General features: G+C 40.4%; 1 protein-coding gene across 19 annotated transcripts in view; it reads left to right on the forward strand.

Moving 5' to 3' along the window:
• Window positions 1-176: 176 nt before the first annotated feature.
• Window positions 177-24,236, forward strand: part of LOC116066904 (cytoplasmic dynein 1 intermediate chain 1) — a 59,389-nt gene continuing 35,329 nt past the window's right edge. For 2 of the 19 annotated variants that reach the window (XM_035993099.1, XM_035993100.1), the window contains exons 1-7: window positions 177-496; window positions 1,475-1,608; window positions 1,850-1,964; window positions 3,405-3,545; window positions 4,683-4,728; window positions 6,165-6,224; window positions 6,912-7,027. In XM_035993099.1, the coding sequence (XP_035848992.1) occupies window positions 1,489-1,608; window positions 1,850-1,964; window positions 3,405-3,545; window positions 4,683-4,728; window positions 6,165-6,224; window positions 6,912-7,027 (598 nt within the window). In that variant the 5' untranslated portion in view covers window positions 177-496; window positions 1,475-1,488. Of the gene's footprint in view, window positions 497-1,474; window positions 1,609-1,849; window positions 1,965-3,404; window positions 3,546-3,854; window positions 3,861-4,682; window positions 4,729-6,164; window positions 6,225-6,911; window positions 7,028-24,236 lie in introns of all 19 variants that reach the window. The other 17 variants (XM_035993104.1, XM_035993102.1, XM_035993103.1 and 14 more) reach the window with 17 other exon arrangements.

A 24,236-nucleotide genomic window follows, 5' to 3' on the forward strand; every position in this document is an offset into this window, starting at 1 on the left:
GTTGGCACCGAGCGTTCAACCACGAGCCTTTTTACTGGTCTTTAAACAAATAACAGACGGTATATTTTGGTACAGTAACATCTGTAAAGTGTCAACATTTGTATATTTGTTAATTTTTTGGTTAACGCTACTCCAAAGCACTTCTCCAAATGGCCAGAAGATGGCGGCGTTGCAAAAGCCATGAGATGACGGTGCGCGTCAAGGAGGTGGGATTTCCTCTCCTCCTTAACATCATCCTACTCCTCCTAGGGATGTATCGGCGTGTGGTGCACCTGTTTTATGTATGATCTGGGTCAACGGTCGTTGAAATGCTCTATTTGTTACCAGTGTCATCAATAGCCATACGAAAGGTTTAAACAACCTATTCGGTGGTTCCCGAGAGACCTCGATTCAGTGTGATTTAGGTAGAGGATGTGTTGATTTTTCTCTTTCGGGGTGCAGCAGTGAGACAGCATCTTTGCCGGGTGACACATCATTATCAGTACGAGTGGACAAGGTACGAGTGAAACAATAACAGTACATTACACGGTTATTTGCAATAAAATAGTCCCATTCTTGTTATCTACTCCTTATCAAAATGCACTAACGTATGGCAAGGCCTTAAACGCATTAACGTGAGTACATTACAAACGCTGTCAAATTTGTGATTAGCTAGCTGCGAATGCATATGCGTTAAACAAACGCCTTGAGGTTTGTTCTTCTTCCTGTGTAGCTACATTAGCTATGTTACTTGTGTTTTATGTTATGGCGATACTTTGTATGCGGCGTACATACTTTTAGTTATTTCCCCATTTATTGTTCCAAAAAAGCTTTAGCAGACGTTTTTAAACCTTCAGGGTCAAGTGCCATTAATTTGCAAAATCACTGGTCAGAGTGCAGACTGCTATAAATATGTAGCCCACCTTTCTCAGGATTGTCAGTGAGCCTGAAGGCTACATTTAGTCTGCTTTTAATTAAATAATTAAACTAGTATTTCCTGTATGTCCAGTAAACAGGAATAGTGGCAATAATGGCGTTGAGCTTTTGAACCTTACCCATGGATCATATTAGAGTATAGTAATGTACATTACACTGGTGGTGAGTTTTATTTTTTTATTTTTATGATAACTCTGTTAATTTGACTAAGGAATTGAAGTCTCTGCCTAAATATAGCCTACAAACACTGGACTAGTTCTAGGAAAATAGGTACAAGTGTCACACCAATATGGAAATCCCTCTCGGCCCAGTATGGCCTAGTATAGACGGCTGTTTTGCCAATATCAAGTAGTCTACTCATTGGTTGCTGGGCCTGCAAGGTTTTGGATCTACTGTATATGGATGTATAACTGCCACACCCAGTGGGTTTTCTGAAGCATCACTTAGGCTCATTGGATAAACGTATACTCCTTTATACTGTATCATGTTATAATGAAACCAGAGCATACTGTGACAGCGCCATACGCAGCTCAATCCTGTTCGTTCCTCTTACTTGAAGCCCAGTAGGACACCATGTCGGACAAAAGTGACCTAAAAGCAGAGCTGGAGCGTAAGAAGCAGCGCCTCGCCCAAATCAGGCAGGAAAAAAAGATAAAGGAGGAGGAGAGGAAGAAGAAAGAGGTAAGGAAAAAAGTGAGTAAATTCACACAACTGGCACTCACTCTCTAGCGTGTTTTGTTTGTGTGTTGATTTTTGTCAGACCGTGACACAAAAAAAGGCTGAGGTTGTGTGTGTCCGTACATGCATACAATCATCTGTGTGCAGAAGGTTTGTGTTGGAAATTTTTGATCAAAATGTGCATGCATGTGCATATGTTAGCTTATCCTTTAAGTCGTGATGAGTACACTGATATTTTTCTGTGTATCCTGAGCAGTCAGAGAGTCAGCAGAAGAGAGAGGCCACCCCAGAGGATTCAGACTTAGACCGCAAGCGCAGGGAGACTGAGGCCCTGCTGCAGAGTATTGGCATCTCACCGGAGCCTTCACTAGGTACGTAATACTCTTACACCTTAAACAATGATTGAATGATTGTACTGCACACTGTTTAACTAATTGTTTCAATACCTACAGTAAAGGGTACTTACAGTAAATTATTCTAAAATTACACCAAACTTTATTAATTACAGCCAAAAAAGCTCTGAGGGATTTTTTAACGTTTAGACTAGCAGACCTAAGATGCACACATCAACCTAATATGTGTAATTTGCTGAAAATGATCAGTCAAATTCTGCCTAACTGATAGTGAAATGATCAGATAACTAAAGTATGTTTTATATCTATCTATGTCAGAGATGTTCAACAGAGGGTCCGGGACCCCTAGGGGGTCCTCGGAGTTACTGCAGGGGGGCCACCAAATTATTGTTAATTGTTTTAAAGTAAAAAAAAAAAAAAAAAAAATCAAATGTCTTAACATAAATCCAACATACTATAGCAAATATAAATCAACCTATTTGTGAAAAAAACTCACTGATGATAGGCTAACTGGCCTATAGGTAAGGTAGTAAGGTAGTGACTAAGATCTACAGATACAGTTCATCCTAAGGATTCACTGTGCCACATGTGTGTTTAACATTAAAACATGATTTATAAAATCATGTCAACAATTATTATTTTAATAGCAGTATCAAATAGTATCCTATGAAAAAAAGGGTATACATGTATAAAGGCTTTAGGCTACCCTACATGTTATTGTAGGCCCGGTTTAATATGCAACTTAATTTTATACAATATATGTAGTAGGGGGTCCCTGCTCTGTCTCTCTCAGTTAATGGGTCCTTGGCTTAAAGAACGTTGAAGACCCCTGATCTATGTTATTATCTGTGTTGCCATGACTCTGCATGGTAGTTATAGTAACTTTGTCACACATACTTTTTATCCTAAATTGATTCCATTATTTGCTATGCACATTACAGTTGGACTGTGCTGAACATTTTTCTTAATTACTTTGATGTGTCACAACTCCCCTTTATCATCTTTTTCTCTTCCACTGTGTACCTTTTGTGTATCATATCTTGTAATAGGGTATCAGGACACGAGTACTATTCCTACTTTAAAATGTGATTGAAACATGAATTTAGAAAAGTATGCTGCTAAAAAAACAGCTTCCCTTTACTGCACACAAATCTGATAGATTACTGTAGGTTGAATCCCCAGGGTGCTTTCAGCAAGCTTTTGGAAGCACTGTTCTCTAGTGGTCTGAAATTGCAACTACACCCTCAACACCTAAAAATTGGGTCACTGCTATGCCTGTTATTAGCTTAAGTTATTTATAATGCTTCTTCAATTAAAGCTGAGCTGCAAATATAATAAATAAAAAATCGACAATGCATTTGATGCCCTGCCCTCCCTCTCCTTTCTTTTGAACATTTATTTTTATTTGTCCATCACTCGTTTTACTTTGTTGCATTTCATCCCAATTTATTTGAGCAGTCCATTCTTTGCAGCCTTTAATGTTAGATTCATGTTATTTTCATTATTTAGTCCCGACCCCTGTGTCCCCCTCCAAATCAGTGAGCACACCCAGTGAGACGGGGAGCCAGGATTCAACTGATGGAGGAGCAGCAGGCAGGTAGGCCAAAAATGAAGCATGTCATACCCAAGTTCAACATCAGAAGTCTTTTTTTGGTTCATGAGTCTTATTCAAGAAATGCTAGATGTGAAAGACATATCACACTTGGAAATGTTGTACCAGAAGGTTTTGCTCACTGCTTTTTGAGAGGTTACCAATCAACTGTATGTGGTGCCTGAGTCTTAGACTTTGAAAAAATCATGTGGCCTAAAAATGATCAGAATGTGAAGTTGCTTTGGTCTGTGGATATTTTTGGCATGTTGTCACTTTTGACACATATTCTGTCTCTTTCCTTGTCAATGGCACAACAGGTTTAGGTAAGGATGTGTGTCACTAATTGTGAGGTTGTGGTGCCGCGTTAGGTTTTGAATGTGGTATCTGTCACTTGTCATGGCATCTGGTGTTTTGATGACCACTGTACAGCTTGTTGCTTCTTGAGAAGTTAAGTTTGATATCCAGGTACATCTTAGCTGTAGTCCGTCCTGCAAATAAGTTGCTAGTTTGAAAATACTGCACGTTTCCAGATACTATGTATCTCTGTGCAAGTAAGTACCACATTGGTAAACTTTCAGAAAGCAGCCTTAGGGAGCCATGTTTTGAATACGGAGCCTAATGGAACATGAGCCATACGTTTTCTGTGACGTAGCTGATTTGAGCACAAGTGACAGAATGTAAGCTTTTTCCCTCATTGATAACACACTAGACCAGTGGAGCAACTATTAACCTTTAAGTTCTGCAAATGGCTGCTCTGGTAAATTAAACCTGCAGTTGAGAAGTCTTCTCAACTAGAGAGTGGTCATCAAGCGCTTTCCATTTGCTTTTATATGGCAGCTGACTGTAGAGGTCAGTGTGTGAGTGATGCCCTCAGGGGTCATTAGTAATGTGTTGTTCTGGTATGGCCAAGGGTGGAATTGGGGATTAAAAACGTGTGGGAGCTCAATACTGTTCCTAGCAGAAATAAATTCTCTTATATAAGACTTTTCGTTTCTTTTTAAGGTTTTACAAATTGGATTTTACAAATTGGTGAGTTAGTTCCACTGCCTGGAATGAAAGATTTTTTTCGCCCCAAATCCACCCTGGATGATGGCATGCCATTTTGTAGCTTTTCCATTTGTGGCTGTGTATGTGTGTGTCCCTTCTTAGGTCAGGTTTCTCTAAAAACAAGTCCCAAGCACAGAGCTCAAGGTAAGCATTTTCATGTCAAACCCAGGAATTCCTCCCACTCTTTCCCTTTTTTTTTATTTTTTTTTTTAGCTTAGTTTACTGTCCTGTGAAAACAAAGAGGCACCCGCAGTGTTGTCAGTGGACTTAGCAATGTGTTCCCTTCATGATTTTTTTTTTCAACGCAGTGCCCCTCTTTCCTTCATTCCTTTGGTGACTTCCTGTCTGAAGCCCGACTGTCTCCCTTAATACCAGCTCAAAATATGTCTGTTTGCATGAGTTGAGCCATGGAAGTAATTTCAGCCTTCAAAGAGTTGACAATCTGCTGCTTAAAGTGTCATCGCTGTTACTGCAAAACAGCCGGTCTGTCAGGCTAAAGAAATGCCTTGCCACTCTCAGCTGGCGGTGTGTGGCACAAGCTGAAGGTGTGATGGGTGTGTTCCTGGCACTGAAAGGGATCATCAAAAAGTGTAGTGATGTTGGAAGCGCTATCCTTTCACAGTTGATAGATTTCTACCAAGTTGCCATAAAACTCTCTACAGTAGGTTACAATTGCTGTTTGATTTCCCTGTTATTCCTACCTCCCCAAAATAAAGGAATGTATAACTGCTGAAGAACAATGCAAATGCACTGAATGAGCTCAGCAATTTCATCATGGTTTGGCACTAAATGATGATGCATGGCAATATATATTGTCATGTATGTAGAGCAAGCTAAATCTTTATAAACGCATTTTAATTTGATTTTCATATGCTGAACGTTATGTGAATATGTACTGTACATAGATGATGTATGTTGTGCTGTAGGTGTGAGATGGAAATCATATTGCTGGATACGTTTTCCATGGCTTTCATGCATCATTTGGTACAAATTTGAATATGAAACATCAAGACACAGAATGTCACTCAAATTAATGTTATGTATGTTGCTAAGATTGGATGCTGTAGATGATTAAAACATCCAAATAAAGATTTCTGCAATGCTTTCCTGCATTTAAAAGTCATCAGGTCAAATTGTTTTCCCACTGAAAACCATGAAATCATTTTGCCCCTCTTCCACACAACAATGGAAACATTGTGTCCATAAATGTATCTGTATTTTCAACTTGTAGATTCCTGGCGAAAGACCAATAAATCTATTACTAGAGATGAGCATATATATTTAAATAAATGGAGTACATTCGATTTTAATGTCTCCCTAATGTATAGCCATCCCACACTATATCCACTTGTCTAAACATTTTTCCATTAACAGTGCCATTTTTGCATGAAATTTGATGGGAATCCCCGTGTTAAGCTGTTCTCTAGATAAGTGGTCTGTGGGTGAGTGTGTATGCGCATACATGTGGTAATGTGTGTTTATGCGCTACTGACACATGCCAATGTTTGTGTGTTTGTTAAAATGTCTATATGTAAACATGCATGTCCTTTCTTCCCTCCCCCCCTCGTTGGTGACATCAGGACGCTGCAGTGGGACACAGACCCCTCCGTGCTGCAGCTGCAGGCTGATTCTGAGCACGGGTACATCTTCCTTCTCTCCTCTAGTTCACTGTGACAAAAAAATTGCATTTTTTCTATTTTTTGTTTTTTTGTTTCATCTGTGAAAACGGGTGGGAAAACAAAATGTTGTTATAATCATTTCGGCCGCAAGAGGCAGAAGGGCACCGCTACCCCATGTCCTGTTCTAAATATAACTGCATAAATGCATTTGTTTTCTTCCAGGTGAGTTTTAAATTCTCCATGCACTCTAAACATAAGGTATATTTTGTGTCGTTAGCAAGTTATGTAACATTACTGTCATGTATTTCTTTTGACCAGAAATATTCTTTCTTTAGATGATAATAATCATTTCTAGCCAAAAGAACCGCATGACAGTGTGACAACTCTTTTCACAGATTAAAAAAAACAACAACATAGAAGACATTTGTTTTTCACTTGCCTTTCAGGGCTTCTGTATATTTGGCATTGCATTGGCACGTAATAATAGTCTAATTTAACAATCCATGTAAAGGTTCAACCACTCACTAATGACCCTATCTTCTGAATATTGATACATTGACACAAGGCTCTAAATGTTATTCATTGCTTACACTTTACATTACATTACACTTTGAAACTAATGCAAATATATTGTACCATATACACGACAAATCGAGTTTATGCATTATATAACTATGCTAATGGCAACATCTTGTCTCTGTTACCCAGGCGCAGGATGCAGAGGCTGGGAGCCTCTAAGATCACACAGGTAGACTTCCTTCCCAAAGAGGTGGTCTCTTACTGCAAGGAGACGCAGACGCCACTCACCGCCCACCTGTCTGAAGGTGAGTATTTGTGTGTGTGTGTGTGTGTGTGTGTGTGTGTGTGTGTACATGTGCATTAGTGACATACCATCTATAGTCTATGATTCAAGCTGTTTTAGGGTCCATGGGGCACCAAAGTTTACAAGAGGCAACAGAAGGTCTCGGGTTGCAAATTATCGTATCGTCGTTGTGTGGTTGAATTTGATACTCCTTCTGTTAGCCAGTTCACAGTCTGGAGTAATTTCAAGGCTGGCAGATAAAAGTTACAGATGTTTCCTGAGGGATGTTGGAGCATCGTTGTGTGTATGTGTGTTGTATACACACAAAGATGCACATTTGTGTATGTGTGTTTACATATTTGTAACCATTATGGACAGTTTAGTATTCTTGAATAGGAAGAGCTGTCATTCATTCCATCATGATTTGGTCTGGGAAGAATTGGTACACAAGAAAATGTGTGTCTTTGTAAATGTGTGTGTACGAGTGTGTTGGCATGTGAGGTTATGTGTGCATACGTGGAAATGTATATGGGTATATTTGTGTCTCTGTAAGTGGACGTGCGCATGTGTGCTGAGCTGCAGTTACTAAACACATCCATATGGTGGAAACTGAGGTTAGTCCTGCACTGGACTTGGCATAACATTGGTGGTTGTAAATGCAAGGAATATAGATTTAAGTATTTTTCTATTGGAGGAGAAAGGCGAAGGAGATTTGGATGAATGACATGTTGCAGTTGTTCCACTAAATTGAACTTCTAAGACTTTGCTCTTATTCCAAATGCAGATATTCCATTAAGAAACGTCATCTTCACGTGTAGGAATGCACATACAAATACTTCTGCACCTACACTTACACACACAAACACACACACACACACACACACACACACACACACACACACACACACACACACACACACTCCCCCTATGATCTTCTCTATCTTCCCTCTTATAGTTGCCAAGACAGCTGGCAGCCATGTGACTGTGAAGGGGTTGTACTTCCTGCTTCCTGTCATTATAATAGATGGTCTGGTGTGGATTCCACTACCCTCCTCCACCAGCAAACCACCACGCTCATACACACACGTCTGTCCTCATCAGCATCCAAACGGCCCACCTCACCTCCCCCCATTTCCTTGACAAACCCAGGAATAGATCTTTTATTCAACAAGTGCACGGACACTGACTCACATGTGTGCGCTCTGTGCTGGGAGACATGCACATGCATGTGCACACACACATACATACATACACACACACACACACACACACACACACACACACACACACACACACACACACACACACACACACACCAGAATCTGAATCAAGTTTTTTGGCAAAGTCTGCACATACAAGGACTAGTCAAAGGTTATCAGTTATCTACATGATGTAGTCACAGTTCAAGTAGTCTGTGTATACATGCAAACAAGTGTCGGTCCATTTAGGTTTGTTTGTTTTCAGATTCCAACAGCATTTTCTGTGTGTGTGTGTGTGTGTGTGTGTGTGTGCGTTTGCGTGTGTGTGTGCGTGTGCGTGTGTGGGTGTGCACGAACATCTGGGAGCCAGAGCAGAGCTGTGGTGGTGGTCTACAGGGAGGTGACCCTGGCCTTAGGAGACCCTTTTGCAGACTACCACAAAGCTTGTGTGTTTGGAGAAAAGAGGAAAAGAGGCTGATGGTAGAGCACCTGCCTGCACTTCTGGCTTTGTGTTTGTTCAGGCCAGTTCCATTTGTTAATTACTGAACCTAACATGCACACAACAACCTACATCTCTTATTTAGGTTGCAGCTACAGGTTGTGTACATATTTATTTAGGCCACGACTTGAAATCCATCTAAAGCTGGTTACAGATTTCTATTGAATCTCTAAGTTTGTGTTGTTAAAAAATAGGTTATTTATAATAGAGATGGTCCGATACCGATACCAGTATCGGTATCGCCTCCCGATACTGCCTAAAATCCTGGTATCGGTATCGGGAAGTACTGAGGTTTATGCACAGATCCGATACCACATAATAAAGCCCTAAAGAAAATCTGCGTTAAAGTAGTTTATTTCTGTTCTTTTTCCGTTATAACTGACTGTCAAACTGGATAATAAAAGAAAGTTCTGCAGCGTTCATTGTTTGTTTGTTCATGTTTCACAAAGAGTTTAACCTGAGGCAGACTGACAACAAAGATAGAAATCATATCACATCCATACAGGGATAGTAGTATACGGTTGTTAAAACAATATAATATACAATATAATAAAATATATGACACACTGGTATCGGATCGGTACTCGGTATCGGCCGATACGCAAGTTCAGGTATCGGAATTGGTATCGGGAAGAAAAAAATGGTATCGGACCATCTCTAATTTATAACTGTAGCTACTTAAAAATATTGAATGCTAATCCTCAGTGGATTTGTCTAGGGATGCAAAACGATTAAAAATTCCCAATTTACTGTAAGGTTGGACACCTAAGTCCCCTTTAGGACCATACAGCCATTAGCTCTACTCTAATGGCTGTATGAGGATTGACTTGACAGGGCCTAGGCTAGGGTAATTCTGTGTGGTTTTAGTTTGGAATTTGGTATGCATATATGCAAAAATGTATTACATTTCACTATTTGTATTTATCAGACCAATAACTTTACTCTACTTTATATTAATACCATATTAAGAAGTCCCTCTCTTTCTCCACCTAATACAACCTTACTTTGAAAGGATTTATAGCCAAATCTAAATAATGCAAGTAACCATGAACCACCTTAGTTTAATGCTAATCACTCTTTTCACTCTTTTATAGTTTGGCTACTTACACCCAATGCTGTCTTCATTTCTTTCTTTCTTATACATTCTTAGTCTTCCTTTTCCTCCCTTTCCTCTCTGCCCTCTGGCTCTGAGCTGGGCCAAAATGTTCTGTAAAGAAACTAATGCTACCTCTGTGTTATGTTAAAACATATATTGTAGAGTGAGAAGAGAGATTTAGTGGAGAAAGCCAGCTGGCTGCTCTGGAGGAATGAACGGAAGGGTAAATCTGTTGTCTTAATGATGGTGGTGTGTCCCAGGGCTGTAAAAATCTCTATGAAGGACCTCTAGTTGTTTGGATTTCTATATCTGTTTGTTAAGGTGTGTGTGTGTGTGTGTGTGTGTGTGTGTGTGTGTGTGTGTGTGTGTGTGTGTATGTATGTTAAATAGTGTTTGTTGTGTTTCAGGATCATTTTAACAGTAATTCAGCATGTCTCAAGGTTAGCAAACTGATCCTGGTTGGACTGTAGTGATCTGCCAAACTGAAAAGAAAAATTCCCCAAAAGGATTAGTATTTTATAAACAAAATCACATCCTATCAATTTTTTATCAAAGTTTCTACATATGATCTGTATGACTAGATTCATTGTTATCTCTATGAAATGTTGGAATGGCCTGAATTTACTGGATACTCCTTACACTGTAGAAGGTGTTTTTGTATTAAAACTGTAATATTCACATCAAGTGTGTGTGTGTGAAAGGAAGGAGAAGTGTAGTCTCATCGTGAGCACTTTAAATAATTGACTGATGACTCAGGGATTCTCTCATGACTTCTTTTCCTCATGAACTACTGACCTCCCCAGTTCTCATATCTGCCCTTAGGTGGCTGGTTGCGTGTGTGTGTGTGTGTGTGTGTGTGTATGTATGTGTGTGTGTGTGTGACATGAGTATGCTTTATAGGAGTGTGTGTGTTGGAGGCTGAATACAGCTTTATCAAATTGTATAGTTGTACAGAGTTTGTGTTTTAAAGCTCCCATGGAGTTTGTGTGTGTGACTCTCATTTAAACCAGTTAATGATATGGCTTTTCATTTCCGTGACCAATTGCCTTCCTATAATCGTGATGTGTAGCTGTCTATGTAGGTTCCTTTTCCCATTGGCTGCTTACTGATCTGTCTGTCCTGAGCGTCCATTGTGTCAGGCAATCGGATTAGCCCCAGTCACGGTTGGCTCCAGCTATTTACCGCTATCCTAATGGGTATGAATGGACCGGCTTGTCGTAAGGGATGGACGCTTTGTCTAACGACATAGCAGGGAAATAAAGTAACGTCTAATGTGGTGTGTGATAGTAACCTAACCTACAGAGGTCAAACAAAGTGTGTGTTGGGTAGATGGTGTTTTATGCCTCTATCTCTACCTAACCATGTTGACATGTTCTTAAGAAAGAGAAGTGGCTTGTGTTTCCAATTTACTATGTGCTTTTCATCCAAAACCGAATCCAATATAAATAAACACTGAAACTAACTGTACCGTAGAACCAGCCCTACAACCACAGGTGTTTACCTCCGCTATCGCCCATCAATCAAATGAACTTCCTAATACATGGTTGTCACCTTTTCACCTTTAAACATACAATATATAATTTTCTGTCACTTGGGGTCTCTCAATCAAAACAATGGATGTAAACACAAACTTTTGATGACGTTGTGAAGTTGCATTATAGGAGTTGTAGTTTTCGTATCCAATCGTAATGGATAAAACGTATCCATTCAAGTTTTATTCACGTTACGTTTAGTAACGTTTATCTATGTCATTCTAATGAAATAGCTGCAGTATCCCTCACATAATTACGTTTTTCTTGATTTGATTTGTATTTGTAGATGACCAGTTAGCGAGCAAGCACACTAACATTAGCCAGCAGGTAAAACCACAATATCACAATATATTTCACATGTCAGTGTCACCTTTTGGATGTTTTCAGCACCGGGGGGAAAGGTGTTTGTTGTTGTAACATTACTGGAGTGAGGCAGCCAGACCGGAGTGTGCGGTGTGCTAGCTGGCTAAATTAGCATTAGATTAGTCATCTATCTATACAGCTAACGTTAAGTGGCGAACTTATTCGCAGGTTAGCCCAGTGCTGTTAACAGTGGTCAAAACAATCATACTAAATATAACTTTATGAGCGTGTTGTACTATCTTGTAATCTTATAACATTACCCACCAAACATTAGCGTTAGCTACTTGTCAATGTAGCACATTGTATTAACGTTATGCTGGATCGATCAATATTGAAATATCAAATCAATAAATTAGGTCTCTGCTGTATTACTGTGTTGCAAATAAAAAAATGTTTAACGGTTTTACGGTATTACGGTTACTGGGTATAATTCTTTTATGACATTGTATGATTTACAATTACTCTCGAACCTATCATCTGGGTTCCTGTGTTTTGACGGGGTCAAAGGTTATATGACGCCACTGACAGGCGACCAAACGAAACGTCCTGTGTCATTGAAATAAAATTATAGATTTCTCTGGGTTTGAACATTGTTGGAAACATTTGGGACACAACTCAACAAATATATAACATAGGTATCGTAATTTTTAGTCATTTTAATGCAGAAATATTACATATTGTACCTTTAATGCACAGGCTTACTGTAGCAGCACGGGCAGAGTAGGCTACATGTATGATGAACGGCACACCGTGTGCACGCGCGTGTGTGTGCCTGCCTGCTCCTCTCTGTTGCTCTCTCTTCAGAAATAAATGACTGTGTTGAACAAGTAGGCCTATGTAATTTAGAAAAAATTAATCACAAACAGCAGTGACACAAGTAAATGTACAGTGTAGGTTTAAGTTTGTCTGTTTGACAAAATAACTTTAATTACACAATAACACTTTAATGAGTTATCGAGTACAATAACCTGTTGAAAAAAAGCATGATTACATTTAAAAGCAGTCCTCAATTATTTCTCTCAAATGTATGTAGAACATGTCATGTAGCTACTTCTGTACACAACAAACAAATATTACTGTGACCGCTACAGATCAACATTTAATACCTATAGTCACATTATAGACACTATCCCTGTAGTCTCGCATTGCCAGACCTTCCTTCACAGCACTGCAGAGGAGGGTCTGGCTAGTCCACACAGCATTCCGGGATAGGAGAAAAACGTGCTCTGGTTTATTGACATTTCTTTAAACCAATCACAATCGTCTTCGGTCGTCAACGGTGCCTCTGCAAAATAGCCTCGGGAAGGAACTTGTTTTAGTGGAACCTGTGTACGTTCAATGGTTGTTTTAGTCGTGCAACAGAAAACTCAGATTGGACAGATAGTCTAGCTAGCTGTCTGGATTTACCCTGCAGAGATCTGAGGAGCAGTTAACCATAGTCCTCGTAAATCGACCGGAGTTTAAAATGCCAACACAAAAAAGCAGAAGGTGACGGACATCTGGCCGAAATGAGGGACATCCAGTGGAATTTCCGACGGCACCTGAACAATGCCGGAAATGAAACGTCTATCCCTGTAACAATTTGGCCACAATTATACACATTGATCATACACGGTCCAGCAATATACTAGGTTTTGATCTAGTCTTGTTTTTGTTGTTGGCATTCTTAGCTTTATTCTGCAAAGTAATTTTTCCTGATTTTCTCTGAATATAAGTAAACAAAGGTAAGACCATGGCCAGCAACGGTCGCAATGTGACAGGTTAAAGTTAAGTTTTTGGGCTTGACCAAAACTTTACTCTGTAGTGATAGTCTTAAATATATTACAGGAAAACATTCCCCTGTGCTAAATAGAAATTGTGTTATATTTTGTCCTTAGGTTCTTAAATAAAACACGTAATTATCACTGTTGAACACAGGCACTTTTGAACCCTTTCTTGGGTCTACTGTTTAACCATAGCAGTTGAAATGTTTCACCTCCATTTTCCTCAGGTCTGACAATATATTGTAGAGCCAAGTTTTCAACACTGTAGGGGGTGAGATTTCACATTTTCACAGACAGTTTCAGCAAAATGTGGGCAGCCTTTATTCCTCTCTCTTTGTTTCTCACTGCATCCCTCCTCTGGACTGGCCAATCGCTCCTGGCCATGAACGGAGTGAATGTCAGTACTCTGACAAACCCACTCTTTTACTTTACTGATGCCAATCTAAAGATAACTATCTGTGTGTGTGTGTGTGTGTGTGTGTGCTTGCTTGAGATGTTGGCAAGAGCAGGAAAGGTCAAGGGGATTGCAGGCATTTTGTGCATGTGCTTGTGCACGTATACATGCGTGCAGGGCGGCATGGGTGTAGTCTGACCCAGTTTGTAGTTAATTGGTTTTGCTTAGTGGAGCCTTAAAAGATCCATTATAGGCCTCAGTGAAAAGGTAGCCAAAGAAAAAAAGACAAAATGAAGGGAAGGGAGAAAGAGAGAATGTAAAAGATGAATGTCAGAGAAAAAAACAGAGGAGTGGAGGAGGATGAACAAGAGAGAAACAAATGGGGGAGAAGCAGTGGAGGCCACTCAGAGATGTTGCAGCAGATATGATATTACAGCAGTGATTGTTTGCAGTGAACCACAACTAGGGGCCCTCAGAAGTACAACTGTGTGTGTCTGTGTGTGTGTGTGTGTGTGTGTGTGTGTGTGTGTGTGTGTGTGTGTGTGTGTGTGTGTGTGTGTGTGTGTGTGTGTGTGTGTGTGTTTGGGTAGAATATGATGTTGCAATTTTGGAAAACCCTTTAGGGGTAAAAGTTCATGGGGTCAAGAGTGTGTATGTGTTAATGTCCGTGCGTTCCTATTCATAAGTATGTATGCATGACTCTCTCTCTCTCTCCCCCCTCTAGTATTTTCTGGCCCATTAGTTTTCAGGGTCTGTACAGCTTGAGTATATAGTTGGTCAGTAATTCACTCCTTAAGTATATTTACTGCAATAAGTGGCTTTCTTTTGACATGTGGTGGACTGGTAATGACCTCTAATAGCAAGAAAAAACCGCCAAAAAAAATTTGGCGAGTGTACTCGCACACATACATATAAGCATACGGATTCATAAATGTAAACACACATGTTCAGACCAACTTACATGAGAATAAACAAGCATGCACACACCACCAGAAATGTACACAGAAGCACACATACATACTGGGACGCACAAACTTCACCTGAGCTCTACATAATCCTATAATAGAGCAGTTAAGAAACCAAACGTCAAATTTATGAAAAGATCCTGACTATTGGACCACATTGGTCCAATTAAAGTGTTTTTTCTTCATGTATTTTCCCACAAACTTCTAAATATATTAAAAATGGTTCAACAGATCCTGAACTGGTAGATATTTATAAACAGTTGTACACAAAATGTCCTTAAGGATTTAATCCAATATGGCTGGTTTTTAAATTGGCACCAAACAGTTTTGGAATCCATCTGAAACTCATTACTTCATGAGTAATAGTTTGTATCACTAGGTTATTGAAGTGTTTATATTACACGTATGAGTTTGTCTGATGTGCCTAATATAGGTATAAAACCTTAAAGGGAGTTCTGATTTTTTGAAGTGGGGTTGTATGAGGTACTTATCCGTAGTCAGTGTATAACCTACAGTAGATGGCGGTCGGCACGCCCACAGTTTGGATAAGTAGGCAATACCGACACAGAAGCTAAGCAATGTACTGCTGTGGACGGGGGCAGCAGCAAAATATATTCTGGCCACCTAAAAAAAAAGACCCACCTAAAAAAGTCAATATCAATTTGATTGTATGCTATGTTTAGAATATTTTCACCATTTTGAGCTGCAGTCAGGCAGCCCTTTCCGATGGGGGAACTGAAGTCGTTATATCCATCTTTGCTCTCTTCAAAACCACCAGACCCCTTTGACCAAAACAGTAATTTTTGGTCAGGACCTTGCAGGACACAGGAGTTTCTGCTCGACCGCTGCCTCGATCGGTTAGTTAGTTTGTTATTGTGTGACTTTGGTGAATCTGAACTAACCCTTTAAAACCCCAACGTCCATGTACTAATACACTGACTATGGATAAGTAACTCATACAACCCCACTTCAAAATATCAGAACTATCCCTTTAATACTTTTTATTTATCAAAATATTTCTGTGTCAAATGTTGAAAGTTGACAACTTGCAAAACTATTTGAGTTTAATCGATAAACAAGTCAGAGAATATGCACTGTGATCTGACAAATAATTTAAAGAAGTGTATTGAAGTTGTGAGAGTGTAGTGGGTGACAGTTAACAATGCAGTAAGTACAGTAACCACATAAAATGTAGGGTTGTGTAAACAGCTTAATGACAGCTTATTAGCAGTTGCACATAATTGTTCTCATGTAAAGTAATGATTGATTGTAGCTGTTTTGTCTAGTTTCTCCTGCAAGACATAATCAGGAGGGAAAATATTACTGTTGGGCAGCAGGCTGAGGTCCTTTAAATTCCCTCATTCAATTTATCTTGTGTCTGTCTTTGGCATTTTCTACAATCCAGTGAAGCAGCGACACATTTAAATAAAAACAGTGAATGTAACACACTCCCAGTCCATACAAAACCAACATGACTGAGGGGTTTGTGGGTAGTCTTTAAGGTCCTGGAGGGAGGAGTGTGGTTGCATGAGTGTGTGCTTTGCATGGTAAGGTACTTATATGTTTCTGTATGTGTCTGTGTATGTACATATGTGTGTATGCATGCAGCAACATATGGAAGTGCTTGTCTCATGCATTGTTGTTGTTCCAGCCAGGCGGCTACAACAGACTGAAGTGTGTGTGTGTGTGTGTGAGAATGTGAGAATGTGAGAATGTGAATGTTTTCTAAGGGCAATAGTCAAGGCAAATAGAGAATAACCACAGTGAGTTACCCAGAGGACTCTGAACAAAATGTACTCAGTTTTTTACCTTGAATTTCCTACTGAAAGTACATTTTAGAATTGCCTTTTTATGTTTGGTGACTTCTGGAAATGTGGACAAGTGATTGCCTATAGCCGCTTCTATAGATACTATTTAAACCAAGTGTGAATGTGCTGTACGTGCATGTTCACACACATGCTGCACACACAACCTGATACTTCAGATCAGACTTGGGTTTTGCTATTATGATCTCCCCTCGTCTTTCCCCTGCAGACGCACATAATCGACCAATGCTTCTCACTTTCTCTCCTCATGGAACAACTCTGAATTTTACTTTCATCGTCATCGCCCTCGAAAGGGCAAAGCCTTCACTCCTGTTTCACTTACGAAATTGATGTAGGGTCCCTAGCGGTTTCTGTCAAAATGGCCATAGCGTTAAAACCCAGAAAACCTCTTGATATTAGAGAAAAACTAATGTCTTTCACAGTGCGTAAGGTATTCCAAGTGAGTCACAGATGATTGCAATTTTCCCCTATGACCACCATATAATAAGTTACATGAACCCCTTCTTCATCTTGCTCCCTCTGGCTCTCTCTCTCTCTCTCTTTAGCAAAATGGCCATCATCCAAAATAATATTTGCCATCTGATGAGTGCTTTAGATGAGTAGGAATACAGTTTCATGTGTCCCTTTTTTTCTCTTTTCAAATGTTTTCTTTTTTCTTCTTTTCGCTTCCATCTCATTGAACTTGACTTTTTGACATGTGTGCCCCACCCTTCCCCCTCCTTGTTGCATTTTTTATACGTGTGTAAAAAAACAGTGTGTCTTGAACGTTTGCCTGGGTGGTCTCGCTTGTACTACGAGAACCCTTCGACTCTCCAGGGATTTTCATTTGAGAGGGTAGCGGTTCACTGCCACAGCTAGCCTGCAGCTCATAGTCCTGCATGCTTCATTTTAGTTGTTTCAGTTTGATGTTTTTTTAACCCTTTGTTAAGCATAATTGAGCCTTTTGACTGTTATACACCCATTTTTTTTTTCTTTTTAGAAATGGCACCTTAAACAGACCAAACCTTTTAACACAGTAAGTCAATTAAACATATTAATCCCACATATTATTTGTCAAGTCAAAATAAACTAGGTTGAAACTACGTCATTTTGTTTTCAGTTGTTCTTCAGTCCACCCCGGTGATCAAATTTAACAGGCTTTCAAATCAGCTCACTTTTTTTTTCTTGTTTAAATTTCCCGGGTCATTATCACAGTTTATAGCTTGACAGTTGATTGAAGTGAAATTTGATAACAATGCTGGTTTTTCTGTTTGGCTGCAGTGTGGCATGCTATTCTGCAACTCTCCAGCAGGGAGCACTCTTGGCACATGTACTCGAGGGCTTCCTCTTTCTCACAAACCAGAAGTGTCAGAGATTTTTATTATAAATGAGTATCAGCTGAAATTAAATTATGGTATCATAAAATAACAGTTTTACAATTAATCTGAAACATGGTGACTTTTAAAGTCTTAATTTGATTGACATATTATATTTAAGGACTGTGCTTTCTTTGACTCATAATATAGGTCTATATATTTATTTGACAGTGTTGCTGAGTTGCTGTGGATATGTGTGTCTATTTTAGTACAATCCAGAAGTATTCAACCCCAAGCATCAACCTTTAGCAGGCCTATAAAAACACCAGTCCGTCCGTCCCTCATTAAAACAAAATGAAACACCATCGTCATCCAAGTGGCAAACGCAGACCTCCAATCACCATCTGAGCCACACACACTCACAAACACACATACACACAGCCCTATATCTGAGTGACACAAATCCCAGCTCAGATGACGCGTTGAAAAGTGAGTAGATGCCACAGCGGTGATTTTATGTAAGACTGTTGGTCTGTCTCTCTCTCTCTCTCTCTCTCTCTCTCTCTCTCTCTGACTGGGTTTTTGACAGTTTGGAAAGTTTGAAGTCATGGGTTTTAATCAGGGTCTTGCGGCCGGGCTCAGAGCATGGCGTGGCGTGGCATGATGGCTCAGTTTAAAGATGTGGGTCTGGGTCGGGGCCAAGCCTGGGTGGCACTGCTAGAAAGAGAAGGGGGTGAGACAGAGAGAGAATGGGTGGGGGGGCGCTGAAAAAGAGAAGGAGATGGGGAGAGAATCTACTCAGACTGCACCCACAGCACACAGCAGAGTTTGCCGCAGACCCCCAAAGATCTGAATGGGCTGCATTAATGAAAGCTGATTATGTGAGGGCATGCATGTGTGGATATGGTGTAGACTCGGGTGTACATAGACTTGAAAACACACAAACATACACACACACACACATACACACACACAAACTGTGTGTGTGTGTGTGTGTGTGTGTATGTTTGTGTGATCAGTGTGAGGAAGTGTGGTGAAGAGATGAATTAATCTAAATCATCCTGCGGTTTTTACCCTCACCAGTTTTACACCAGGTCTTGCGCCTAATGTGTGTGTATGTGCCGAATACTTTTACCCCTACTGTGGTAATCATGACTTGATGAACCATGGTGAATATAAAGCATTATTTTTCTATTAAAAACTAATGGAAAGGCAAAAAAACTTAAAGAAATTAACAAATTAAAGTAAAAGGCTTTAGAGGGTTATGAGTTGTCACTTTGTCTTTTACTAAGTAAAATCCTGGGCCTCTCTATGCGGAAAAAAGTTGTTAAGTATTTAACAAGCAAATACTTAACATTTAACTGACTTTGTATGTGTCTTAAGTGGTGTTATGTCTCTGGAGTACAATTTACTTGCAAGAAGTTGCAACTGTGCACTCAGTTTATGCCATTTTGTTACACTTTTCTCTACAGTCTGTTCTGTCTGTCTTGACCATCGACAGATCAATGAGATTCTTGACCTCTCAACTCTCAGAAAATGATCTGTTCGACTTTACTCCGCGGCTGGCTCTAACCCATCAATTTGCTGTCCAACCAGACTAAAAGAGGTCCCTAAAATGTTGGCAGTGTTTCTCCATGTTCAGAAAAAGAGTTTTGTGTGAGTCCAGCTGTTTATTAACAAAACTTAGTGACCTGTCTTAGGTTGCCTGGACAGTTCACTGGTCTAAAGCATTGAAAATAAGATAGATCAGTATTGTAATCTCTTGGTATATACTCAAAATAGGTCATGATGAAAAATGGTGTGATAAAGAAGAGCCAAAGTACTGTATTCCCGATGTTACTGTTTGCTGTATGCATTTAGTGTAGATTTTATACAGTTTTCTAGATTTGTACAAAATCATTCTATAGATTAGTATCTTTTAAAAAATGTTCATGTTAAAAATAGTTGCCCGTGTGGCAAGAGAAATTGCCCGTAGGCTTGTCATATCACATTTGATTTAGAATTGCGTCATTTTACTTTGACCTACAGTATATTATTATTTCAGTTGTATAAAATCATTGTGGTTAGATAAATCCTTTGGATAACAAGGATTATATTACTGGAGGTGGGACAAATTAAAGTGAGAAAATTCCCCTGATGCCTCAGGTCATTTGTAATATATGCAGAGGTGAAGTGGATGTAGTGTGAGTGTGTGCGTGTTGTGTCTGTCTCTAACAATAAGAGCTGTTCTCAGTGGAGTTAATGCGTGTGTGTGTGTGTGTGTGTGTGTGTGTGTGTGTCGTGCCAGGGCCACATTAGAGGAGCCTTTCAAGTCATGTCAGCCTCCTCCTACTCCTCTGCATAGAGCTTGTGTTGTGGTCTTCTCAACAGCCAACCTCCCAGAACCCCCGCAAACTGTGTTTGTGTGTGTGTGTGTGTGTGTGTGTGTGTGTGTGTGTGTGTGTGTGTGTGTGTGTGTGTGTGCATGCATGCATGCATGTGTGCGTGCGTGTAATGTTGTAGGGTTATTCCCAGTGTGTGGGATCCCCCAAAAGCCTGCTGCATTTCTCTTTTGTGTCCCTCTTCCTATTTCCACTGCCTCTTTATCATATCAGTATCTCTCTTTCTTTGTGATTAATACAATAGAGATCTATAAAAAAAATTATGAGTTCTGTCAACTTTGATTATGCATGACTCAGTTTAGCAGTCACCTCCATACTGCTATAATAAGTCTGCGCCTCTGCCCCCATAATGTAGTCGATGACAAACTTGGGGCCTGGTCTCATCCTCCCCTCTACACACACACACACACACACACACACACACACACCCGCAGCTCTTTGATAACTACGCCAACCGCTCCAAGCATGCGCTTAGACATTTCAGCACACTAGCACTTACTGTGGATTGAGTTCAGAATATAAGGTCAGCGAAGGCTTTGATCCTTACCAAACAGAAAACATGCTAACACATTATTGCTGTGACACACCATGCCATTGTGCTTTATGTACTAGCCGAAGGGGAGCAGAAGACAGCATGTATCTTTTATATGCTGTCAGTAAATTTAAAACTCTCTACATGCTCGATAGTAGCTGCCTACTGTGAAATAATACAAGATGTTTAAGTTAATGAAATTCTCAGCGGTGCATCAGCCTTCATTAAGACTGTTTTCTTTATTCCACAAACAGATCAGCCCATTACTCTCACTTGAACTATTTCACTCTTCTGTTGGTTCATAAAAGCATAAATGATGCTTATACTGGCAAACAAAAGCGTCATGCACAGAAAACGTAATATTAAAGTGTTTATTAGCTTCAATACAGTAGCTAGTTGCATTTTATTTACTAGCTAACTTCTTGTCTGTCTGACAGGGTTAAGAGTGACCTATCTTTGGACGAGCTCTGTATAGGGGCAGGAAAACGAGCACAATGTCAGACTATCACAAGCACTTATAAGATTACTTATGTTTCCACTGTTTTTATAATTGCGTAATCGTTAAAGTAATTTGTACACAAAAATGAGAGATTCACTGGCTCCAGCTTCTGTAATGTAAATATATTTAGTCTTCTATGATAGTAAGGCAGGTATTTTGGCTGTTGGCCTGTTGGTTGGACTAAAAAAGCTATTTGAAGATGTCAACATGGATCCTGAATTTTGCAGATTTATTCTGCAGATGAATCAATATTACATGCTTCTGTGTGTGTGTGTGTGTGTGTGTGTGTGTGTGTGTGTGTGTGTGTGTGTACTTGTGTTTTTATCGCCACACTGTAAATCTGTGTCTACATACCTGCTGGGATGTTCTGAATTGACTGGGCAAGGCTAGCATGAGTAAGCAGCCAGGAGAAGATTGAGGCAGCCAGATGTGACGGCCCCAGGCTACCGAGGATATCATTACCCCGGGTGTGTAGTGGGCCAAAACGGGAGCCCCCAAACGGATTTTCATCAAGGTGGACCCCCATCTGTGGCAAGGGGGAGGATACCAGTTAACCTGTTGTCCTGCAGTGAGGAGCGGTATTAAGCGGCAGGTGGAAAAAGAAAGCATCCCATGACTGAAAAGAGGTGGAAACGAGAAAGACGCACTCAAACTGTGGAAGATTGTCTCTTTTGATTTCCCCTCCCTGCTTCTTTTGCAACTTGACAGGAAAGCCTGTTGTGGCTCCGTGTGTTTTTGCATGTACATTTTACATACAGTTTTATATTATTATTTCCAACCCATGAGTCCTACTTTCCAGTATTATTTACTGCAATATAGTTTTTGCTTTAGTTACACACTCAGAAATGTACTTCAGAAAATTTCCATTCAAAGGAAATAGCCAGGATATTTTTAGTGCGGGCCTCTGACAGAACAACTTGATGCATGGCCGCTGGAATCGGCATCAGCAGTATCTTAATACAGGAATTGGACCGTCTCCCCTCAGTGAGGTAACCCATAGACAATGAATCATGCTGCCTTGCTCCAGAGTCCTGTGGTCCCTGGGGTTGACAGTTTGACCGCTCCTCAATGTGGTCTCTCTCCTCTACACACGCTCCTCCCATCCCCATCACCACACATTCCAACCACTGGACCAGTCACGTAAGGTCACGAAAATAGAATAGAATAGAAGTTTGTAATGTATCTACCCAATGCTAGTTAGCAGGACCCCAATTGCTGTTTCTGTTTCACATCCTGGAGCCTTTGCAAAGTAATGACAACAGTTTGTGGAGTAAAACAGTGATGACAAACAGACTGATGACAAAAAACATCATTCGAGAGAAATAAAGCTTTACAAACTGAAGCATGGAGGAAGTGACAAAAGGCCCTGAAAAAAGGGTATTCCTGAGCGTCTCTGTTTGCTTGTCTGTTTTGGCAGCTCAGACATGGAGCTAGTCTGGCAGTCTGCCTGTCTGGTCCTCTCTGGTCTCTCCTCCATACTGGTGGGTCACTGGTGTTTGGATCACTACAGCTGGCTGGTAACCACCGACTTGGACTGAGCCTCACCGCTATGTGTTTGATTTAGCTTAGTCATTTATTATATACACATACACAGTATGAAAATGAAAAGTCTTATATCAAAAACTTTAACTTGGTAGTAAAAAAGAAAGCACAAAGACAGGATGAAAGAAGCCTAAAATAATGAATAAAAAAATGCCAGAAATTAATGCAATGATAATAGAAAGAAATGTGCTCCACCAATTATACTCGTATTTGTACCTTTTCAGAGAGCAGCACACAGAGTTCATCAAAAGCTCAGGCTAGCCCAAGTGATGTTAGGACAGTTCATCCGGTGCAAGAGCAGCCCTTGAGCAAGTGGTTTTGACAGTGCCCTGGGCCATACTCCAGCTGAGTTAAACACACCCCGACGTGTGTGTGTTTGTGTGTCTGTTTCTGTGTGTGAGAGAGACATGACACGTCTGAGGGTGTGATGTAGTCACTTCCTCCCACTGGACTGAGCGGCTGTTGTCAGCTTGACCCTGCGCCAGTTAACCCCTTGCCACCCCTGGCACTGCAGGCAAGGGCCCCGGGTGTGTGTGTTTGAGAGAGAAAGACAGATTGTATGTGTGTAGCATGTGTGCTGGCAGACCACAGGTGTCTGGTCACAGTGTCAGGGTGTTAAGAGGTCTTCTGAGAGAGGCCCCAAGACTCAGCATCTGTTTCGGAGGGAGGGAGCAGCAGAAAAGAGGAGGAGAGGTTGGCAAGGGTTACCAACACATACCCTGAGGGGTGTGGGGGCTTGTTTGGGGGGGGCAGTAGCTGACAAGCAGGTGCCTATGTTGACAGTAACCCTTCATACTTGAACCCCACCTCCTCCCAAACACACACACGCACACACACACACACACACACACACACACACACACACACACACACACACACGCACTGCACACACTTACAACAAATTCTGGAGAGGCAAGCGTAATTGCAGAGCCTGATTGGAGGGAATGCAGAGGGAATCCCCTTTTACACACACACACATCATTGGATCTTTTTGCTTGGGGTCAAAGGTGAGAGGAAAAAGAGGAGAGCGCACCAACTCTGACATTTCCTGCTGTCTGTGTGTGATTTGTGTGCACAATGTCCACAAATGTCCACAGATCATGTGAACACATGCTACAGCTACAACAGGGATATAGGCATGGGCTTCTTGTTTCGTGTAGTTTTTTTTCCCCAAGACAATGTATACTTAATATTTTGGACAAATGCAACTGTACTAGAAACTCTGCAGCATTTATGCTTCGCATTTATGAATTCTAAAAAGAAATACGAGTGTCTGTGTTTGTAAATGAAACCCATTTGGACCAAATGTTAGTTAGTCAGGTGTACCGGTGCATGTCTGGGAATG

Source organism: Sander lucioperca, chromosome 16 (genome assembly GCF_008315115.2).
Source record: "Sander lucioperca isolate FBNREF2018 chromosome 16, SLUC_FBN_1.2, whole genome shotgun sequence".
Taxonomy (NCBI): Eukaryota; Metazoa; Chordata; class Actinopteri; order Perciformes; family Percidae; genus Sander; species Sander lucioperca.